At 39.4% G+C, this 23,533-nt stretch overlaps 2 protein-coding genes across 2 annotated transcripts; both read left to right on the forward strand.

Moving 5' to 3' along the window:
• The first annotated feature begins 4,790 nt into the window (after positions 1 to 4,790).
• Positions 4,791 to 11,022, forward strand: LOC131368453 (TLC domain-containing protein 1-like). Its single transcript, XM_058414600.1, has 4 exons — positions 4,791 to 5,330; positions 6,682 to 6,764; positions 7,152 to 7,234; positions 8,471 to 11,022. Exons 1-4 carry the CDS (start codon positions 5,125 to 5,127, stop codon positions 8,870 to 8,872), a joined length of 774 nt encoding a protein of 257 aa, XP_058270583.1. The 5' UTR covers positions 4,791 to 5,124; the 3' UTR covers positions 8,873 to 11,022.
• A 2,856-nt stretch (positions 11,023 to 13,878) lies between these two features.
• Positions 13,879 to 23,408, forward strand: rab34a (RAB34, member RAS oncogene family a). Its single transcript, XM_058414525.1, has 11 exons — positions 13,879 to 14,106; positions 15,239 to 15,302; positions 15,851 to 15,942; positions 16,386 to 16,451; positions 16,601 to 16,702; positions 16,778 to 16,842; positions 19,021 to 19,072; positions 19,607 to 19,688; positions 19,789 to 19,879; positions 22,396 to 22,503; positions 22,752 to 23,408. Exons 2-11 carry the CDS (start codon positions 15,249 to 15,251, stop codon positions 22,817 to 22,819), a joined length of 780 nt encoding a protein of 259 aa, XP_058270508.1. The 5' UTR covers positions 13,879 to 14,106; positions 15,239 to 15,248; the 3' UTR covers positions 22,820 to 23,408.
• Positions 23,409 to 23,533: the final 125 nt, after the last annotated feature.

The raw sequence follows: 23,533 nt of genomic DNA on the forward strand, positions 1-23,533 counted from the left end.
CTGAAATAAAATACCATGAAAAGCATAGCAGATAGTATATAAAATAAGAAATAAATAGTTAAATTAATAAACAATTTAAAGAAATACAAAAAGACTTTAACTGTACAGGTGAAAAAAACTGTTCCTGTTAATGGGATGTTTAATGGGATGTTAGTGTATGACAGGACACTGTGTACTCGCACTCATATTCACACATAGGGCAATTTATCTGAGCCTGTTCTCCTCCTGGCTGAGGAAACCCATGTGGACACTGGAGTAACATGTACAGACAGTACCCCTCAGTATCTCAGGATCAAACTGTGAGGCAGCAATGCTACCCCCTGTGGCACTGCACCACCTAGACAAATCTATCACATATACTAAATTTCATCCAGTAATACAGAAGCTGCATAATAACCCATGTCATGGTAGTGCCTGGATGGATGGATTTGAGTGGATTTGGGTGGTGCCTAAATCTCTGACTGGATAATGTTGTCTTAGCCTGTTGGACCATGTTGGATTTTTAAGCAGGGATATGTTACACTCACTACAGTCCAATACAGTATATCCCTATAGCTGAGTCAACTGATAAGTCTTGGTTGTGTATAGTGGGGTGTTGATTTGAGAGAGCTACAAAAATATTGCACTAATAAACCTTTTTTTAGTATTTATGCTCTTTTATCAGAAAACGGCTATGCCCTTTTTACCTGGGGAGAAGACCAAAATACACACAGGTTCCAGGTCTCACAACAAGGACCAAGAGACATTGATACTTGAATAAAAAAATATGTAAATCTTTATTACACAATGAAATGATTCAAGATAATCCAAAACAGTAAAGTAAACATAAAAAAGAATCCAACATAGACAGAAAAAAATGAAGAAACCCACTACGGTGGTGTAATGCAACTTGGTGGAAAGGCACTCAAATAAGCAGATCTGGGGCTTAGCAGTAGAGAGGCAGGTTAGACACAGGGCTGCAATAATGCCCGTAAGACTAAGCACTCACACACACTCCGGGGCGGGGTGGTGATTTGAGAGAGACACACTCAAATCGCCACTAATAAACAGATTTGATGCTCTTATAGCAGATAACCACTACACCACCCGGGATTGGTCACCCAGGAAAAGACACACAGGCTGAGAGTCTGTATAGGAACATAAACATAATCAAACATAATTCCACATTAATTCTGTATAGACTAGAGTGAATTGTCACAGTGAATAAATATGTTTGCAACAAAGCATATCACATTAATTAGGGAGACATAAAAACACATAAGCAGTAAGGAATGAAACAGGTGGAGGTTTTCAGTGATACTGCTCCACCGCATGCTTTAGTTCTTTGGAGCGCTCGGTTTCAGTGAGAACAACAGCTCTGTGCATTCCTTGCTGATGACTGAGCTGTAAAGCCAACACACAACACAGGGGAAATATGCAACCGGACAGTCTTCGAGTGTAAAAGTTCATACAAACATGATTAACACTGACGGCAAATATCACTGCTTCTATTATTCTGAGATTCTAATTCAGCTTATTATATAAATGATTGGCTCTACTAATCACTATCATTTAAATATTCTAATTAGTATGTAGACTATAGATCAGTCATCCCTTATTGCTTGAGATTGCTTGGGAAATGCTATGTATGCAAACCTCAGAGGCTTAGCACATTCCTCCTCAATGAGCAGTTTTTTGTTAACTAAAGTATGTAAACTAAAGTATTAAACTTAATTAATCTTAATGGATGCTGTGATTTGCTATTAAGTACTGTGTGAACGTCCATGTTTTTTGCCATATAGTATACTAGAAGGGAAATTATTCGTAATCACACTGTCCAGTGTCACCCAGATGAGGATGGCTTCCCTTTTGAGTCTGGTTCCTCTGAAGGTTTCTCCCTCATGCCGTCTCAGGGAGTTTTTCCTTATCACTGTCACCTGACTTGCTTATTAGAGACAAATATTTAAATGTAAAATTTATGCTCTTAATATAGATATTTCTGTAAAGCTACTTAGTGACAAAGTCCATTGTTAAAAGCTGAGTTGATGAGCTTGAACTGAGGGCATGAAGCCTTTATTACCTCCACACATACATTATGGCACAGTGGAATTCCCTTTTTCACATATCCCAGATAAGGAAGTGGGGGTCAGGGGCAGCTATGATACAGCGTCCCTGGAGCAGAGAGGGTTAAGGGCCTTACTCAGTTACCCAACAGTGGAGCTTGAACCCTGGTCCTCTGATTAACAACCCAGAGCCTTAACCACTTGAGCCACCACTGCACCATTGCTGTAGATTATTACAAGGAACCTGGGTCTGAAACATTACAGTGTGCTTTTACACACAACATACTGAACACAGCAGATTTGATTTGTTTAGACTCGACTGAGATATCTGCACAACTGTAGAGCAGTGGTTGTAGGCAATAGCACTTTAACCAGTGACTCACAATTACACACACACACACACACAATTGCTTGAGCCATTAATGAGTGTGTTTGTTCGTGGGAAGTAGCACAGTGAGAGAATCTCTATTATTCTATCTGTCTGTATCAGATAACACGAGCTGTTGGTTATTGAAACCCCATTTCAGAGCGCAATCCTCTCATTTATTTTTATAATTAGTGCATGCAGTGGTTAGGCTAAATACATTAGTGTCCATCTGTGAATGAGTGTGTAAGGCATTAATCAAAGTGATGCAGGTCTGGAGGATGTAAGGATGTGAGATATCTTTCACACATTCCAGTGCTCTAATCACACAACGTTTCCCTGCGTTCAGATGAATGAAGTCCAACTCAGTGACAGGCTTTCTCAGACACTGAGGCCCACATTGACCACAACTGATTAAGAGCTGTTAGTTCTTGGCAGCCTTGAGGTCATTCTAGGTTTTTTTTTATGAGAGAGAGAGAGAGAGAGAGAGAGAGAGAGAGAGATGATTCAACTAATTAAGGCATAAAGACCAGAGACTTTCTGAGGTTACAGTATGGAGGTAAAGGTTAGAGTCCACTGAGGCCACTATAGACCCTATAGCTATGCCTTTAATCCCCCTTACTTGTGCCCGGATAAATCACTTAAAGTTTTCAGACAAGGACACTCATAGAGTTTTCCCTTGCCCCTTTGGGTTCATTTAATTAACCCACACATGCTCAGATGTTATCTGAATTATACCAAAAGGAGTATAGGAGTTTTACAGATCAGTCTTTAAACCGAAAAAGAAATAAAAAAAATCGAAGAAAAAGAAATTCATAAAATAAGAAAATAAATAAAACCCTGTGTAATGCTGACTGTTAGTTATAAGAGTATATGATTTTCAGCTGAGAGATTTTTTTGTACTTCCTGTCTAAACTGAACTGACTTCCTGGCTATATGGCAAATATGCTGTTCATTAAGGAAGTGATTCAAACACACTTTGTTCACTTTCTGATTAACAGCCATTAATAACCTAATTAGAGAAAAGGGCAATGCATCCTGGTGTGTGTTTGTGCTGCCCTCTTGTGCATATTTTCATTCCCATTCATAATATTCAGCTCCAGACCATGGATTCATTCAAACTGAGTCCTGTGATTTGTGATTTATTCTTCTCTAACCACATTTTGAAAACTTCAGACAAGTATGAAAAATTGCTATATGGAAGTTTGATAAAGGCTATGGTGCAATATTATGTGTGTACAGTATGTTACCTGCCAAATCCCACCCTCTTATCATACGACAGCTGACAGATTACTGTCCAGTGTGCTTCCTCTGAGACAAGTTACAGCACGTTCTTGACACTACTGCTTCTGCTGTATCACAGAGCAGAGGGCACAGATCTAAAGTATAGAGACTATAATGAGTATATAGAGTGTAGTGCACTGGTCAAGTTGTGATCTTTCTTGGAGAGCCTGTGCCATTACCTAGATGGCCCTGATAGCTCCAGATCTAGATTGCAGTGACTGACATATGGCAGGATCTGGAGCTTTGGAGCTTCTGAGTTTTTCCAGCTAAACTGATGAACTCTCTCTAGATGTTAACTCTATGTCAGTGTAAATCACTTGAAGAAAAGCATTATCCTCTTCCATATACATGAGCTGACCGATAGCTCCAACTAGCTAGGATACTACTTTTATTTCTTTAATTGGAATTAATTTTATATAGCACTTATAACAAGTAGCTTTACAGAAATCTGGATATAGATGAGACTGCTGCCCTATTAATAATAATAATAATAATAATAATAATGTTATTTATTTATCTATTTATTTATTTAATTAATTATTTTGTAATATTTTAAAAACTTTTTTAAAGGCTGGTTGTTCTTGCTGAGGCTGTGCTCAGTGTTTGGCTACTGCTTGTTCATCATGCATGACGTATGACTAGTCTCATCACCCTTCCCCCACTGAAAGGGAGTGGGGACTCAGGGTGGGGGTGGTGTGTGTGTGTGTGTGTGTGTGTGTGTGTGTGAGGGGATAGTGGTTCTTTCTGACACACACCCGACACTCATACATAGACACACTTGCTATCTCTCTCTCTCTCTCTCTCTCTCTCTCTCTCTCTCTCTCTCTCAGAAAGTGGGTGTTGGATTTAAATGACAGAATGTGTTTGTTAGAGACCGTTTCTGCAGCACCTCATTGGAATTCCAGTGACAGCAGCAAATAAATGGTGAACTGCGTATCTCGTGACAATGCCTGCAATTTGTCCATGACACATAAACAACACATTGTTGGATGGAAACAATCAGCCATTTTGTCTGGCCGTTTCAGTGCTTTGAAAAAAAAAGTGATGGCTTGTGGCTCAAACATCCCTGTTATGATTTCATGAAATAATGCGACGTAGCTCCTCCTTGGTTCCTGGCCATTTTTTGAGCTTACACCCCTCCCTTTTCCCTTCTCTTGTCTTCTCCTTTCTCTTCTCCACTCCCCCTCTTTTTCCATCACCCCTCTCACACCATTCAGCCTGCAGGAGCTGCAGCAGCAGTCTTCTCGACACGAGGGAGGGGAATAATGCACAGAATTAAGACTCTCTCTGCCTCCGGGAGCTGAGAAATGCAAGACAATGTGTGAAGGCTAATAAGGAATACAAAGAGGACCAAGAAAGACCAAACAGTGAAGGGATAGCCTTAGGAAGCCCAGAGCACACCACAGGGGACCTTACAAAGAAAGGCGGGAGACGATGGACGGAATGTTGTTGATGGTGGACCAGAACCCTGTTCTCTCAGTGTTGCTGTTCTCTCTCATGTTCAGGGTGGTCCATCATCTCCTAAGGAAGCTTCCTCTGCCTAAAGTAGTAGAGCACGATGAGCTTCGCTCCTGGAAGTGGAGAAACCTCAGCGTGTCTCTGGTCCATTCACTGCTCACCGGCCCATGGGCCATCACCTGGTAAGCCACACTGATTCTGCTCATGTAGAATTCATTTAAACGATGGTGTGGAAATGCTAATGTGTGTGTGTGTGTGTGTGTTTGAAAATGTGAGATGGATAAGGTGTACTTCCACTGATAACACAGGGATTGAGTTTTATTTCCTTGACAAGAAAAGTATAAAAGATTTATTTCGATGTATTGGTGATATATTAGCATGTACGCTCTCTTAGAAAAAAACTGTTAAAGGGTTTAGACTCCTCAAAGCATTCTACTTGGAGTCTAGCATTCTCTGATCGAGCAACTAGGGCCCTACATCAAATCTTTAAGCATTCTATATTTTTATGTGTAATGTATGTATGAAACTCTTTGAGAATAAAGAAATAGAAATCTAAAGCCTAGGAAGATCGCAGGGAGATCTGGAACCAAAAGGTCAGCTTACTGTAATCGATAGTTTATTGTCCTGGTTTGTTTTTTTGTTTGTTTTACTTAACAAAATAAAAAGCGTCAGTGTGTTAAGAATCATTATGCGGTGGAAATATTTTTATTTAATATTTTTTAACATTCTGCAAATTACCACATATTTTAGATGTAATATTTTATTTATTATTTTTTTTGCAATTTATATATATTTTCCCCCCAATGTCCACTCATTCCCATCCTGGTTAAAGTGAAGAGAGGAAAAAAACAATGGATGTGAGATGGACATTCACTCTGAACGGGACATCAGTAAATCACAGGGTACCAAGTGCACACACAGTTATTCATTCATATCTAGGCATAATTTAGTCACCTATCTGTCTACCTGTGTGTTTTTCTTTTGGGATGTAGGAGGAAGCCCCACAAGGAGGTTTTCTTCCTGACTAACATGCAAGCAAACAGTAACCTGAGCTCAGATTCTAATGACAGTGTTGTTACAGGAAAATAATCTATACCGGGGTGGTGTCATGCTCTTTTCATCCTGATCATTGTAGGTTTTCCTACAGCAAGTGTGTTATTACTTTAACAGCCAAGGAGTGTATCAGGGTTCAACTTCAACTGTGCGAAGTCCTCCATCCTGAAGACCTCCCTGGGATGGAAAACTTAAAAGACTGTTACAAAGCTCCTTTTATAAATCTTAAATAAGGAATTCTGCTTGTGGAATTTTAGACAAAAATTCAGTTCATCCGGAGCGTCTGTTATATAAGTCCTCTTGTAAGCTGTTACTATAGAAACAGGAATTTGTTAGAAGGAGTGTATTAATGTAAACCTGTGATTTGCCATGTGGTGGCTACTAAAGAAAATCTCATGACAGCTCTGTGATATAAAAAAAAATGAAGATTAATTGTTCACGTGGAAGGAATTTATCTGTAATTACTTTATCACTCTGCAGTGTGAGCCTATGGCCAGAGATGCTGAGTAACATGCATTCTTTCTCCACACCAGTCTGCTACATGCTCGTGAGTGTTTCAGCAGGTCAGTAACAAGGTCATATCCACTTCAGCTTGTTTAGGAAACACAGTCATATTCTCCTGGATTGTGAACTGATTACTCTCCATTAACAATGCCTTTAACTTTCTATGGAATGAACCTGCATGTATTGCAAATACTGAGCAATGAGATTTTTTATCTAAAGATATAAGACTTTATGGATGAATATAAATTAATTTCAGCAATACTTTCTAGTCTTGATTAATCTCACATGGTTTATTTCAATGCCGCACATGTGCAGATGCATAAAATATATCCATCTTTATATATAGAAATATATATTACGGAATAGAAAGCATGATTTGTACTGACACAGGAACACTGTTATGCAAAACATAACCCTGAACTAATCCTGGGTTTTTACTGCCACAGGTTATTTTGTGCAAGATGCTGGTGACATCATATTTTCAGGACATGCCCTAGGATCATGGGAGTTCCTGCTCCATCACTTCTTGGTAAGTTTGTGCAACACAGAACAATGAAAAATATGCAACATGGTGTAGCAATGACCGTGCTTTATCATGAGGACGCAGATGTTCTCTGTGTATCGCCTTCACAAAAAAAGGAGCATTAGGACACTATAGTAAGTTAACCAGTAGTAAGTTTAGCATCGTATTATTTTATGGATGGGTTTTAACATTGCCTGAGGAGGCAAGCACCACTGACTATAGACTACTATACACCTTACCTTTATTACCTTTATTATTTATAACTTTATTCACTATATTTGTGGTGCACAGTAACATTCACAATGAAAATAAGGGCTTGGATAAAATGCTAGGGTTCCCAGGACAAGGCATGGCACTGTGTGTGAAAGTCTGGGTTAGTTATGTAACATGAGTGAGAAACATCTAGTCAATCTACCTATGTCATGACAATACTAAAATATTTTTTAATTTTACTTGCTAAGCTGAATGCTGGTTTATATTTAGTCTGTAAAGTTTATACCAGGGGCTTCCAATCATATCCTGAAAGGGCCAGTGCAGGTTTCTAATCAAGCAGGAGCCATGCCTTGTTCCACCTGTTTAATCAGCTGATTTTTGCTCTCGATAGACTCAGTTGTGGCTTCTGCTTAGTTTGAATAAAAAAACCTCTACCCATCCTTTCCCAATGACCAGTGGGTTTATATTAAAAAGCAAACAAGAAACAACAGTGTATAGACTTTTATGCTATTTAAACCTTTAAACTCTGCCCAGGTAGACTCACAGAACACCCCACTAACTATGTTGCTATTAGTTTCACTGTAGATCCTGAATACCTGAATAATATGCTTAAAAATTAATAACTGATTAATAACCCAAAGCTTTAACTTAACATTGTGGTGATCAGACTGGGGCACACTAATGGAAGTAGAGCTCTTTATTAATCAATGTGGAATGTGCACTTATAGTAGACTTTATAAAGATTGCTGAGCCGGCAGAATTCAACAAGGCAATCTAACACACACACACAGACACACACACACACACACACACACAAATAATGCAAAAACAAAAAAAAGCTTGCAGATTCCAGAAGACGTAATAACACAATAACCCTGAGGCATCGAATGCATTATGCATTATGTTTGTGCATAATGCTCCAACAAATCACAAGCCACACCCTCATAATTACGATGCTATTACCCCTACATAGGGCAAAAACATCCTTAATTGCATCCATGAATTCCTTCCTGTATCTGCTACCCCCAGGTGTTGTGGTGCTTCCTGTACAATCTGTACAACCAGCGCTATGTGGCTGGAGCAGCGGTTGCCCTCCTGGTAGAAGTCAACAGCATGACCCTCCATGCACGCTTGCTGCTGAAACTGGCAGGAGCTCAAGGGTCCCGTCTCTACAACGCCAACAAGTACTTCAACCTCTTCACCTACGTCACCTTCCGCCTCGGTACCCAGTTTTACATAACCTATTACATCATCATCAACTTCTCTGTGCTGCAACATGGCAGCTACTTCCTGCTCACCGTGCTCCTCATGGACACCATGATCCTCATCTACTTCTACCGATTGCTCAGGGCTGACTTTTGGCCCAGAGGGAAGGGCCACATCATACAGAATGGTGCTCACCGAAGCTCCTCTCAGCTCTTCGATGACTGATCAGACATTGGAAGGTGAATAAAAACCTGAGTGTCTGTTTCATTACCCTCAGTACCCTCAAGACTGTGTTTCTGCCTGGTCATTTCAGTGTCTTGTATTTGGGTTGTATCCTGATAAGTGTCACATTATTTGTACTTGTAGTTAAAACATCTGGACATGCATTAGCAAAGCTGAAACATGATTTCAGTATTACACATTAACAGACTATGAATTAATCATTGTGTTCTGCATCCAGCGCTATTCTTTTTTTTAGCATTTCAGTTTTTCCCGCCATCAAAAATCAAAACGTCTACCTTCTGTTTTTAATCTCTTTCAAACATCTGGCTTGGTGAGATGGATATATTTACACTTATGTGTGGCTAAAAAGTTTCATACATCCTTTTTGAAGTGGTTTGAGCAATTAGATTTTAAATCTATTTTAAATGAATTCTGGGTGAAATCACATGTACTTTTATGTAGATAATCCCTATCCAGATATAATCCTTATATTCAAGACGCATGAAACAACCAAGTGTTATAAGAGTCTTAACTGAATGGTTTTGTCTAGCTCAGTTCACTGGGATATGTGTTTTACCCTGAAACTCTGTGACTGCCTCTCTCTGCCTTCTCTCAAGAGCTCCTCAAGAATCTCACTGCCTCCTGTGTCTGTGCAATGGTGATTAATGTCTAATGGGATGTGGGTAAGCTGTGTGGCCTTCACTGTCAGACCTTGTGGGCCGACTTCGTGGTCGTAAACAAAACAAGCAATAATGTAGCATCGAGTGGCAGACGGTTTTAAAGCATCTCGTTATACCATGGATAACGTTCACCTTTTTTGTAATTCATATTTACAGTCACAACAGTACACGTGTCTACTAATCTCCAGACTGGAAATCTAAATTGTTATTTTATTACATTGGGTGTGCTTGAAAAATGTATTTCATATAGAAAAAGCGACATATGAAAAGTCCTAGATTTTTTAACTTCTGAACTTTTAACGTTTATCAATCACATAACACTGCAAATTAATTCACTAGGGAATTGTAGGTTACGTAAAAATCCGGGTGAATGAAAATGTAGTTTATGCCAGAGAGAGAACCTGTGCTTTATTGCTATAACTGAACAGCTAGACAGAGCTAGACAGCTAATAGGTAGACCAAACACCAATACTAGCTAGGTGTCCATGGGCCATTTGTGAATGCTACCAGTTTAACTAACATGCTGATGGTCCTCAGATAACAAAGTCCTGTCCTAAACAATGTTTTCCTTATTTTCAAGTATTAAAAGCACTTAGGCTGTATATTCAGGAGAACTGCAAAGTATTACAAACTGAAGGAATAATGCATTGGTGCTTTATGTTGCAGGTCTGTTTTTTTTGCATGTATAAAAGCACAAAAAGATGATTTTGCAAGAATATATCATAAATCAACACCTGTACATATACCTTACTCATCTCTTACCATATGTATTGTGGCTTGAGGAAGTATTTCTTCCAGGTTATGGGGGGTCTGTGAATTTATTAAGTCACCATTTGAAGATTTGCATCGAGAAGTTCTTCTTTTGCATCCTGCAGGTCGGAACTGTGACTTAAACGTAAAGGGTTCGAGTCAAATGTGCCTTATGATGAGTGAAGACTTTGAACAGGCCTTTAGACTTTAAACTGCGAGTGAACCAGTCATTATTTATTGTGTTTGCATAAAATGATTGTGAATAAACTTGTGCTAAAATAATTTCAGACTCATTTCTTTGTATAGAAGGGTGGAAACTGCACATAACGCTCACAGGTGAGTAACTGATACAGAACATGACAACAACAACAACAACAATGCAGTTCACATTGATTCAGGTAGTTTTACAGTATGGCTGTAATGGAACAGGTCTGCAAGTAAGAATTAATTCATGAACTGTTTTATGTGAATGTTTTTTTCTATGAGATTGTCTATTGCTCTGCACTCAGTGAAATGTAATGTAATGTATTTGTATAACATTTCATTGTATAGCTGTTCTTCCACAATGGATCTGGAAAATGGAGGACTGAAATACAATTAGAGCTCACAAAATATTTTTACTTGCCAACTCTCTCTCTGTCTCTCTCTGTCTCTGTCTCTCTTTATCTGTCTCTCTCTCACACACACACACATATACACACACACACATATAAACACTAACATGAATGCATGTAACTACTCATTCATGTATTAATCCAGCGGTTATTTCAGCCAATCAGCAGCATAATGCACAGATACAGCTTCAGTTATGTTCACATGAAACATCATGATGTTTAAATAAATATATCAATGTTATCTCTGATAATCTGATTGATTATGGCCTGGTTGTCAGTGCCAGATGGGCTAGTCTGAGTGTTTCAGAAACTGCTGATCTCCTGGGATTTTCACATGTGCCAGTCTCTAGAGTTTACATGGAGACGTGTGAAAAACTAAAACCCTCCACTGAGCAGCAGTTTATTCAGGCAGAAATGCAGAATGCAATGAAAAACATTTTTTTACATGGACACAAAATGTCACATCCATTTGTGGGTTAAAGAAGTTTCACAATATTATAACCCTTTTTGTTAAAACAAACAAACAAACAAACAAACAAACAAATAAATAAATCTTATACCCTGTGCCACAGGTTCCCATCTTGTACTTTAGGATCAGAGGGTTCTCTGTGATCAGTGTGTTCTCTGGTTTCAATGGGTTCTCTGGTTTCAGTGTGTTCTCTTGGATTAGTGTGTTCTCTGGTTTCAGTGTGTTCTCTTGGATTAGTGTGTTCTCTGGGTTCAGTGTGTTCTCTTGGATTAGTGTGTTCTCTGGGTTCTGTGTGTTCTCTTGGATTAGTGTGTTCTCTGGGTTCTGTGTGTTCTCTTGGATTAGTGTGTTCTCTGGGTTCAGTGTGTTCTCTTGGATTAGTGTGTTCTCTGGGTTCAGTGTGTTCTCTTGGATTAGTGTGTTCTCTGGGTTCAGTGTGTTCTCTTGGATTAGTGTGTTCTCTGGGTTCTGTGTGTTCTCTTGGATTAGTGTGTTCTCTGGGTTCTGTGTGTTCTCTTGGATTAGTGTGTTCTCTGGTTTTAGTGTGTTCTCTGGTTTCAATGGGTTCTCTGGGTTCAGTGTGTTCTCTGGTTTCAGTGTGTTCTCTTGGATTAGTGTGTTCTCTGGTTTTAGTGTGTTCTCTTGGATTAGTGTGTTCTCTGGTTTCAATGGGTTCTCTGGGTTCAGTGTGTTCTCTGGTTTTAGTGTGTTCTCTGGTTTCAGTGTGTTCTCTTGGATTAGTGTGTTCTCTGGGTTCAGTGTGTTCTCTTGGATTAGTGTGTTCTCTGGGTTCTGTGTGTTCTCTTGGATTAGTGTGTTCTCTGGTTTTAGTGTGTTCTCTGGTTTCAATGGGTTCTCTTGGATTAGTGTGTTCTCTGGTTTTAGTGTGTTCTCTTGGATTAGTGTGTTCTCTGGTTTCAATGGGTTCTCTGGGTTCAGTGTGTTCTCTGGTTTCAGTGTGTTCTCTTGGATTAGTGTGTTCTCTGGTTTTAGTGTGTTCTCTTGGATTAGTGTGTTCTCTGGTTTCAATGGGTTCTCTGGGTTCAGTGTGTTCTCTGGTTTTAGTGTGTTCTCTGGTTTCAGTGTGTTCTCTTGGATTAGTGTGTTCTCTTGGATTAGTGTGTTCTCTGGGTTCTGTGTGTTCTCTTGGATTAGTGTGTTCTCTGGTTTCAGCAGGTTCTCTGGTTTCAATGGGTTCTCTGGGTTTCAGTGTGTTCTCTTGGATTAGTGTGTTCTCTTGGATTAGTGTGTTCTCTGGGTTCTGTGTGTTCTCTTGGATTAGTGTGTTCTCTGGTTTCAGCGGGTTCTCTGGTTTCAATGGGTTCTCTGGGTTTCAGTGTGTTCTCTTGGATTAGTGTGTTCTCTGGTTTCAATGGGTTCTCTGGGTTTCAGTGTGTTCTCTTGGATTAGTGTGTTCTCTGGTTTCAATGGGTTCTCTGGGTTCAGTGTGTTCTCTTGGATTAGTGTGTTCTCTGGTTTCAATGGGTTCTCTGGGTTCAGTGTGTTCTCTGGTTTCAGTGTGTTCTCTTGGATTAGTGTGTTCTCTGGTTTCAATGGGTTCTCTGGGTTCAGTGTGTTCTCTGGTTTCAGTGTGTTCTCTTGGATTAGTGTGTTCTCTGGTTTTAGTGTGTTCTCTTGGATTAGTGTGTTCTCTGGTTTCAATGGGTTCTCTGGGTTTCAGTGTGTTCTCTTGGATTAGTGTGTTCTCTGGTTTCAATGGGTTCTCTGGGTTCAGTGTGTTCTCTTGGATTAGTGTGTTCTCTGGTTTCAATGGGTTCTCTGGGTTCAGTGTGTTCTCTGGTTTCAGTGTGTTCTCTTGGATTAGTGTGTTCTCTGGTTTCAATGGGTTCTCTGTGTTCAGTGTGTTCTCCGGTTTCAGTGTGTTCTCTTGGATTAGTGTGTTCTCTGGTTTCAGTGTGTTCTCTTGGATTAGTGTGTTCTCTGGGTTCAGTGTGTTCTCTTGGATTAGTGTGTTCTCTTGGATTAGTGTGTTCTCTGGGTTCTGTGTGTTCTCTTGGATTAGTGTGTTCTCTGGTTTCAGCGGGTTCTCTGGTTTCAATGGGTTCTCTGGGTTTCAGTGTGTTCTCTTGGATTAGTGTGTTCTCTGGTTTCAATGGGTTCTCTGGGTTCAGTGTGTTCTCTTGGATTAGTGTGTTCTCTGGTTTCAATGGGTTCTCTGGGTTCAGTGTGTTCTCTGGTTTCAGTGTGTTCTCTTGGATTAGTGTGTTCTCTGGTTTCAATGGGTTCTCTGGGTTTCAGTGTGTTCTCTTGGATTAGTGTGTTCTCTGGTTTCAATGGGTTCTCTGGGTTCAGTGTGTTCTCTGGTTTCAGTGTGTTCTCTTGGATTAGTGTGTTCTCTGGTTTTAGTGTGTTCTCTGGTTTTAGTGGGTTCTCTGGGTTCAGTGGGTTCTCTGGTTTAGGGGGATCTCTATGATTCCGTCACTGGTAGTGTGCCTGTTTTTAACGAGCACTAGAGGGCAGCAGAGAGCATCATCCTGCTGATTTTTTTCTTTTTCTTTTGGGAAGACAGAAGGATGGTCGGGAAAAGACGCTAGGAATGAATCTTCATGCCTTAATCGGATACTTCCGTAGCCTCACCAAACGTTCTCGTGTTAACGGAGCGACCAAACACACGGACTAACCAGGACTAAAGTGAATTAAAACACAACTGTTTCCGACAGCGACGCTTTTATAAAGAGCAAGAGAAATCACATCTGTGCTGAGGTAAGTGCAGGAGACTGTGTCCCAAACCGCAAACTTACTGCGATACTACGTAGTGTACTACATAGTGTACTACATAGTGTACTACATAGTGTACTACATATTGTACACTGCAAATGAACGAAAAAAAGAGTATACTATTTAGTGCAGTAGTCACCGGGTTGGAATTTTCCATCTGAGATTTTGAAATGTACAAATTAGAGTCTGCTTTGTTAGCAAGTAGTTTAGCACTGCACTCTTTAAGACTGGAGTAAGTTGGGAGAAACGTTATACTTTGGTTAAAAATCCACATAAAGACTTTTACATCGTCATTTTAAATCCCCCCCCCTTTTTCTAAAAACATTGCCTGACCCAAACCTTTAAATACTCTTACTGTTAAACGTGAGGTAAACTTTTAAACAGGGTTCAATAAAAGTAAGAAACATATATAGTAGTTTGGATGTACATGATCCGGTTCTTTGTCTACAGATTTTTCTAGGATTAGCATGGGAGATTAGTGAGACATCATCTTTGCCAGGGTTTTTTTTTTTTTTTTGCTGAATCAGCAGAATCGCTGAACTGCCCTACAGCAGGCCTGATCCTGGACACATGACGGTATGATAACCGGTTTCCTCGATATCACTGTAAACGCTGCAGCTCGGTAACTGGTTCAGATTTCACATTGCCCAAGAATTAGCTCAGTTTGGATTAACCAGAAGTGGTAAAAGTACCTACTTCTTTTAATTAAAAGCGTGATTACTATATCAAAATAGCTGCTCCAGTAGAATTGGATGTAGACCTTTAAAGATTCACAAAGGAAAAAGACAACTTTAGTCACACAGTGATGGCAGTTAATGATGGGAACCTTTCACAAACTAATTTCTCAAACGTATGTTAGCTGGCATGATTTATTTATATAATATATAAATATAATTTATATATAATTATATAATTTAACATTTATTATAGATATACTGAGTTCTGTAATGAGAATGAGTTTTCAGTTTGTTTTTCTCCGATTCCACGGTGTAAACTAAATAGCGTAAACACAGAGACCTTATGTAAGGTGTGAAAGCTCATAAAGAACAGCAGGAAATATTCATCCCGCTTGATCCGAGGTGTGTGTCCTGTCCTCACCCTGGTGTTTCTCTCACAGGGTTTCCATCATGAGTGTCCTGCCTCCTGTGCGCAACGACCGCATCATTAGCCAGCTTCCTAAGGTAATACATCACTCATCACAACAAACCCAGCTCTATGTCACATGGCTGGATCACTTAGCTGTTTATTCACTACATGTCACGGCTCAGTAACCACGCCTTCATATAGTTATGAGGGAAGCGGTTTGGGTGAAGGTCTCTTGGGGGGCGGGGGGTGTTTTAAAAGTGTTGTTAGAGTATCTTAAAGTACGCATATTCAGTGGTGGTTTATAATGCTTATTGTTGTTTAGTAATGTTTTAGCACACAATACAGTCTTTATATAGAATGTACCAAGAAATAAAACTAGCTTGTATAAAATGTCAGAGAAGTACATGTTTGCTGAAAAACAGGACATTAGGCAGAAGTACTTCATCAGCTGTATAAACAAAGTGAAGAAGCTGTGTCCCCTGAGCACAGTTTTATGTTGTTTCTGTACTGGGATCTTTTCTGTCTGCCTTTAATGCCAGTTTAGCCTTCTAAAAAGCAGAGATTGGTCCTGATATTATCTTAGTCTTATTTTTTACTCCCTGTCTTATTTAACATGACCAAGTATCTATCTCATTTTCTCTAGTGTTTCAGTAAAGGGGCTGCATTACACACAGAAAATGGATTTAATACCAAAGTGAAGACTGCTTGTCAGGAGCAGAGAACTGGCACAGTGGGGTGAGTCTACAGCTCTGATGCCTGTTTAAATGCTTCTCAGTCCCACTGTTTCTAAATCCCGGTGTTTCTGAATCCTGTTGTTTCCATATCCCGGTGTTTCTGAATCCTGGTGTTTCTAATTCCCAGTGTTCCTGAATCCCAGTGTTTCTGAACCTTGTTTTTTTACATATCCCGGTGTTTCCACTGTTTCTGAATCCCGGTGTTCCTGATTCCCATTGTTTCTGAATCCTGTTTTTTTTTTCCCTTACCCCGGTATTGCCATATCCCAGTGTATTCTAATTTCTGGTGTTTCTGAATTCCAGTATTCCCGAACCCCACTGTTTCTGAATCCTAGTTCCTGTGTTATTTTGCTCTAAGATACTTTGTTCACAACAACAGCAAATTATGAACTTTTTCACTACACTAAAAACAATCTCTCTTTCTCTCTCTCTCTTTCACACCAGGTTTAAAATCTCCAAAGTTATTGTAGTGGGAGACTTGGCTGTAGGAAAGACATGTCTGATTAATCGGTAAGCTTTATTTTTCTTATGTTAAAAAAAAGTAGGAAGAAACCACTGTTTAATGTTCACTAAGAACGTCACTACACACATGTTAAGGTTCATGTGATTGATTAACTGTTGTTAAGTTTTGACTCTTTTTTTTCCATCTGCTTTGCTAGATTTTGCAAAGATGTCTTTGACAAGAATTACAAAGCTACCATTGGTGTAGACTTTGAGATGGAGAGGTTCGAGGTGCTTGGAGTTCCGTTCAGTCTCCAGCTGTAAGTATTGAGCATCATGGAGCACCAACCTTACAAACCACTGAATAAATACCAGCTTGTTCTGTCTCGTTGTAGGTGGGACACTGCAGGGCAGGAAAGGTTCAAATGCATCGCTTCCACCTACTACAGAGGGGCTCAGGGTTAGTAATATTTACCACTTTACCACTTTATTAGGAATGTCTTTATGTTCATGTAGTTATGTGATCAATCACATGGCATCAGTTCAGTGCAAAACATAATGCAGGTACAGAGCTTTGAGCTTCTAGGAGTATTTTGATTTAAGTATCCCCCAAAATGCTGATCTCCTGTGAGTTTCATGCAACATATCTCTAGAACGGTGCAAAAAAACCCCAAAAACTTTGATGGAACACCTGGGCTTTTTCCAGGATAATGTGCACTAAGATTGTTGAAGAAGTGTTTGAGGAACTTGATGAGTTCAAGGTGTTGAACTGCCCTCTCAGTTCCTTATATTAGTCTATTCGATGTTTGGGATCTGTGGGAACTGCAGCTCCTCCATCTTGCAACTTACAGACCTTAAAGACTCTACTGCTAACATCTTGGGACCTTCAGCAAAGTAAGTGACTGGGAAAGCAGATCCTTGGATAGATAGGCCACCAGTAACTGAAAGCCAGCTTCGAAGCCCAACAGGATTTTATGACCAACAGAGGAAAACATGTACATCATAGATTTCGCAAACCTGTATGGGAGGGTGGCAAGAAGAAAGCCATTTCTCATTTAAAGAAAATCCATCTGGAATCCTGTTTGCGGTTCGCACCGATGGCATCCTGCAACAAACTGGCAGAATGGTTTGTGGTCAGATGCAACCAATGTAGAACATTCTGGAATATCAGTACGGTCCATTACCATAACAACACTACTCTGACTGTGAAGCTTGATGGTTGAAGCGTAAAGTTGGGGATATTTCCTGTCTGTACCGACTGAGGAACATGGCAAGATTGATTGGAGAGAGCCAGGTCTGCAAAATGATTAAAATGGTCGGAAATTGTGTTCCAGGACAATGACCTCAAGCACAAGGCCACAGTTAGGAAGAACATGGTTGTTCTGGGGTGTTCCAGAGTTTTATAGAGTGGCCCTGACCTAAATCCTATTGAAAATCTGTGGAATGACTTGAAGGTTGCTTTACATCAGAGAAAGCCCACTATCCTCTTCCAGCTTGAGGAGTTCTGCAAAGAAGAACTGGGGAAGATCTCCAAATCCAGCCAAACTACCCAAAAACCCTCTGGGGGTGTGTTAACGCCTTTACACTTGTTTGCATTAATCAGCGAGTCATCTGGCAGCATTGCAGTGCATCAAACCCTACAGGCCAAAAGCTTCAGTTAATATTCACAACAAACATCAGCATGGGGAACATCTCTGATCTCACTAACATGGTTGTTGATGCCAGACCAACTGGTATGAGTATTTCAGGAACTGCTGGTCTCTTTTTTATTTTTGTTTTTATTTTGCAAAAACAGTTTCAAGAGTTTACACAGAATGATGCCAAAAAGCCTCCAGTGAGCAGCAGTTTTGTGGACGGAAACACATTTTACGTGAGAGAGGTCAGAGGAGAACAGCCAGACTGGTTTGAGCTAACACAAACTCTACAAGGGGTAATGGACTTTGACCCGTTACAGATGGGAACACTTTCTTATGGAAATGAGTTACACCTGGGAACAAGTCAGAAAGACTTGGGAACACTTGCTAGGGTGAACTGGCTGACCCCCAGGTTCTTCCTATATGCTCCCTGGTAGCAGCTCATGTAGGACTCACCACACTGGGGCAGTGGACATACTGTAAAAGCAGCCCAGGAAAGAAAAACTGCTGCAGCAGCTGGATTCATTCTAATGCTCAGTGTCTAAAATGCCTTGAAACCAACGTATAACATCCTTAAAACAATAATTGAAACAATAAATTATTTCTGCATTGTGTGATCCATTTAAACTCAGCTCCATTTCATTTTTACATTCTGCTGTTTGCTAAATCACTAAGCTTGGTATTTTATGAAGGTTAATTGTAGTATTGTTGAATGTACTGTTCAATATACAGATGTATCGAACAATTTTCCCTTTCATTATTTTGAAAGTCCCTGATTGTCCATCATCCACTCACAATAATTAATACACCTTATAAAAACTACAGTCTGTGTAAAATGAGAAGCTTGTGCTGTAGAATATTGAGGTGCATCACATCACCCTGACACATGTTAAGTTTAAAATATTGTCTCGTGCCACTTGATATCTTTTGCTTGGTGAATATCTATAAAGAATACTGCTTTTCTGCCACTGGTATTGATACTCTATACACTTCATCTTTTTCAGCTGTAATAATTGTTTTTGATTTGACTGATGTGGCCTCGCTACAACATACCAGGTACAGCATCATTCATAAAGAACGTTCTTCTACAGACATAAAAATACACAAAATACACTGTGAAGTATTCTATATAATGTTTGTGGACACCTGACCATCACATCTATATGTGGTTTTTCCCCCAAACTGTTACCACAAAGTTGGAAGCACACAATTATCTATAGTGTCTCTGTGTGCTGGAGTATCACACTTTCCCTTCACTGGAACTAAGAAACCCAAATCTGTTCCAGCATGACTATGCCTCTGTGCACAAAGCAAGCTCCATAAAGACACAGTTTGCCGAATTCTTAAGTGTAGGAACTCAAGTGTCCCTCACAGAGCCCTGATGTGAACCTCACGTTAATGAACTGGAACACAAACTCAATCCCAGACTCCTTCACCCAACGTTGGTGTCTGATCTCACTGCTGCTCTTGTAGCTGAATGAACACGAATCATCTTAGGGTGTAATGGGGATGTATGGAGTGTGTTTGGTTGAGGTGTCCTCACACAATGTAGATAAACCTGCTTAGACAACATACCGTCTTCTGTTAAAGGCAATGGCTGGAGGATGCTATGAAAGAGAATGACCCCACCAGTGTGTTACTCTTCTTGGTAGGCACAAAGAAAGATCTGTCTGTGAGTGTTTCTTTTTCATATTGTAAAGTAGTGTAGTTTTTTTTAAATTTTATTTGTGCAACAGAATCCTTGTTTACCCCACTGTTGTGTGTCCCTGTAGTCCTCGGCACAGTATTCGCTTATTGAACAGGACGCCATTAAAGTGGCCCAGGAGATGAAGGCGGAGTACTGGGCTGTGTCTGCTTTGTCTGGTAAAACCTTGACTTTCTTACCCAAGTATGGTAGGATACTGGGGGGGATAAATGATTACACTATTTGTAATCTGACCTCATAGAAAAATTGGACTCGGTCAAAACTAAGAAAAATATGTAGACTGTGATGAGAGCAGAGAAATGAAGCACGTGTGCTGAAAGAACTGATGTGCACTAATAATCTTTTAGTTATGTTTCCTAGGCTTATGACTATATGATTCTTTTTGTATACAGTAGTCTAGGCACAGTATGCCTACCTGCTGCAGCATCACGTTAATGTGGTATTCATACAGGATATCCCATCACTCAACAAGTACAGGTTTGCTCATGTGTGGGGGAATATTAGTGACTTCCAATGAAATAAATAGCAGCCTGTATTAATAATGAGGTGATTGGTGTCTTTACTGCAGGCACTGATCTTAAGCATCAGTCACTGCAGCCATTATGACTTGTGTTATCAAGCTGCAGCTCCAGTGAGCCCTTAAACATGAATAACAGCTCATTTCTTACATTTGTTGAATTAGCCCAGTGAATCACCCTTTGTGGATTAGCTTAGCAACTCTCACATGGACTGATGTACCATGAAATGGATTAGGCACTCATCCAGTCATATGGGCAGTAGTTTTAGCAATGTTGCTTAGAAACCAGCTTGTAGCACAATCAGGGTTCCTGCTCTGTATATCAACATTTTAAGGTATATCACTTTTTCAAAAGAGTTATAGGATACCATTTATGCTGATATAGTTTGATGTAGTCTCTACTCAGACTGTATAAAACTATAAACTACTGTCCATCTGCACACACACCCGGCCCTGCCTTTCATTTCTCCTGTAGCATGGATGGAGACATAACACCGGCCCACACTGCTGAACAAGAAGAAAAACAATGGCTCCATTATCTGGAGATGGTAATCGATCAGATGAGTAACAAAACAGTGTCGGCTTGTAGAGAAGGCATTAAACAGGTTTCATCCAAAAGTGGAAGCACTTTCACTAATCTCTGCCTCCATTTACAACAGTTCCATAACCTGCAGTATGAAGAGTGTGTTCTCAGAGACAGATCTATTTTTATACAATACAGGCTAATTATTTAATATAAGTTTTCATCTACACTTTAATATACTGCACAACTACCTATTTTCATATAGGAACAGAAAACTGTTTTTGCATTTTGTTTCATTAAAGTTCTTGTGATATCTTGCATATGGCTTTAACTTACAGTTGAACATTTAGCCCACTTCATAGAACATACAGAGATATTTTGTGTGTCAAGATTGAGCTTTGAAATACAGAGATATTATTTTTGGTACATATTACCCTCAAGTGGGCCTCAAGTTCACCGAATGAGTCTTCAGTCCTCTGTGTTCACTGTTCTGTTTCTCTCATTTGGTCCATGCCTTCTATCAGCTCCTTGTACCTGCATTCTCGCACAGTAAAGGCCATGTCTTTTCTTGTATGGGACTGCTCAGAAGATAGTTCTGTACTGTTTAATTCATACTGCAAGCTATCTTGGTCTGCTTTATGGTGTGGAGTAACAGAGGAAGGTGACGCATAGACAAAATTCATATTAAATTCCATAACCTGTGAGACACACTGCATGTGTTGCTAATGACTCTAAAGTTGACAATTCAACAGTTTACGAAAGTTATACTTTTAAGGAGCTATATGCACAATAGGATGTGTTGGGTTCAGCAGCACAGTCACTCATGGAAAAATGAATAATAAATGCCTTCACGTATGATGCACCAAAAATCAAAGCATTAGAATATTACAATCAGTGTCTGGAATCCACTTCCTCGACAACTTGACAAGATGAGAATGGGAAAGACGATAAGTGTCACATAGCAGGAGCCATTTATAGACTGACTGAACATGCAAGGTTTCCTTTTGTTCCCACGGGGGAAAAAACAACTTCGGTATTTGTTAAAGAAACCCAGATGGTGTTTGGACAAAGGAAGTAACTCTGCATGTTTAGTGAAGGAAATCTAACAAATTAAAACATGCTGACCATATGATCCGCTGTGGTGACCCTGAGCATGGAGCAACTGAAAGAACAACAACTGATGCATACCCAGTCTTCATAGCTTTGTACCTTTGTCCCATGACACATGTTGCTACATGGTTTGGCTAAATTTAGGTGGGCTTGGGTGTTTTCCTTTTCTCCTCCCCCTAAACATTTTCTGTTTATTTTTTCACTTAAATTTTGTTGGTCACTATAATCATATAAAAGAAGGGAAAAGATCTGACCTTATATCCATTGTACATAAAAAAAAAAAATCACATTCAGTCCAGTCTTTCCAAACAGTTCATTTCACTCTGATCTGATATGATCACTGTTCAGCGTCTCCCTGAAGAAGTGGAGTTCTCTTTTAAATCTGCTCAAAGTTTTCCATAAAGCTGCTTTGTAGCAGTGCATTTTTCTCTGCAAATCAAATGGCATGAATAGAAATACAGTAGAACGTAGTGGCAGATCTGAGTCATTACATCACTTCATTGCCTTTTTTGTGCTGTTTACAGGGGAAAACGTGAGGGAGTTTTTCTTCCGTGTGGCATCACTAACGTTTGAGGCCAGTGTGTTGGCAGAGCTGGAGAAAAGCAGCTCCAGGTCCATTGGGGATGTTGTCAGTAAGTACAGAATGAATTTCCGAACAAAATTGCTATGTAGTTATATACGTCTTCATGATATCATTTAAGAGCAACACTTTCTGACCTTTATAAAAATCATGTTGAAACTGAGTACTGTCATTTTCCTGCCATTTCATGAAGCCAGTTCTGATCTCCACTGTTGAAATATATTTTTCTGTAAATAAAACCATGTCCTATAATGAACAATTGCTTCAAGTCAACCAATTTTCTGTCTTTTCTCTTCACAGAAATCAGCAACACCACGAGTAACTTGTATGCAACCTCTAAAAAGAAACAGCCGAGCTGCTGTCAGTAACGGGACTGAAAACCTGAGGAATTTGCACTGAATTAAATGATGGTACCAAAGCAGACATTATAGGTACAGGTGAACAAGGGAGACTCTAAAGTGTTAAAAAAGTTTATTGAGGTTATGTGGTTGGGACAGGATGGAGTTATTATTCCTAGGTAGTATTTTTTTTTCTCTTTTTCATTTTTGTGCTTTTTTTTCTATGCAAAAGAATTCATTTCTTTGTTCGATGTTTCTGAATGATTATCATTATGGCATCGATATAAGCCTCAGTTAATTTATGAATTCTTTAGTTTACATGAAACAGTTTAAGATCATGCTGTATTGCACAATTAAGAAACTTAATGTATTTTTAATATTGAACATAGTTGCAATTAAAAAAAAAAAAGATAGTATTAACTACACTAACGGAAACCTTTATACACGTTTATACAGGAGATTTGTACTGGTTTACACAGTAATGTGCTGAACAATATCTAGGCTGTGTTTTTTTGTGCTAGCATTAGACAAGCTCTTGTTTTTATCTGTTATACATGTTCTTGTTTGAATATTGTGTACTATGTTTTCAGATTAGTTTTAATTAAAATCTGCTAAAGTATTTTCGCTAGCCTGTTGCTTAAGAATTTTGTTCAGTTTAGGTACAGAAAATGTGAGCCACATGCCATTTCCAGTAGATTATGAACTCCATGTTGTTAATTCTTTAAATCTTCGTTAAATCTTAAT

The sequence above is a fragment of the Hemibagrus wyckioides genome, linkage group LG17 (genome assembly GCF_019097595.1).
Source record: "Hemibagrus wyckioides isolate EC202008001 linkage group LG17, SWU_Hwy_1.0, whole genome shotgun sequence".
Lineage (NCBI taxonomy): Eukaryota > Metazoa > Chordata > Actinopteri > Siluriformes > Bagridae > Hemibagrus > Hemibagrus wyckioides.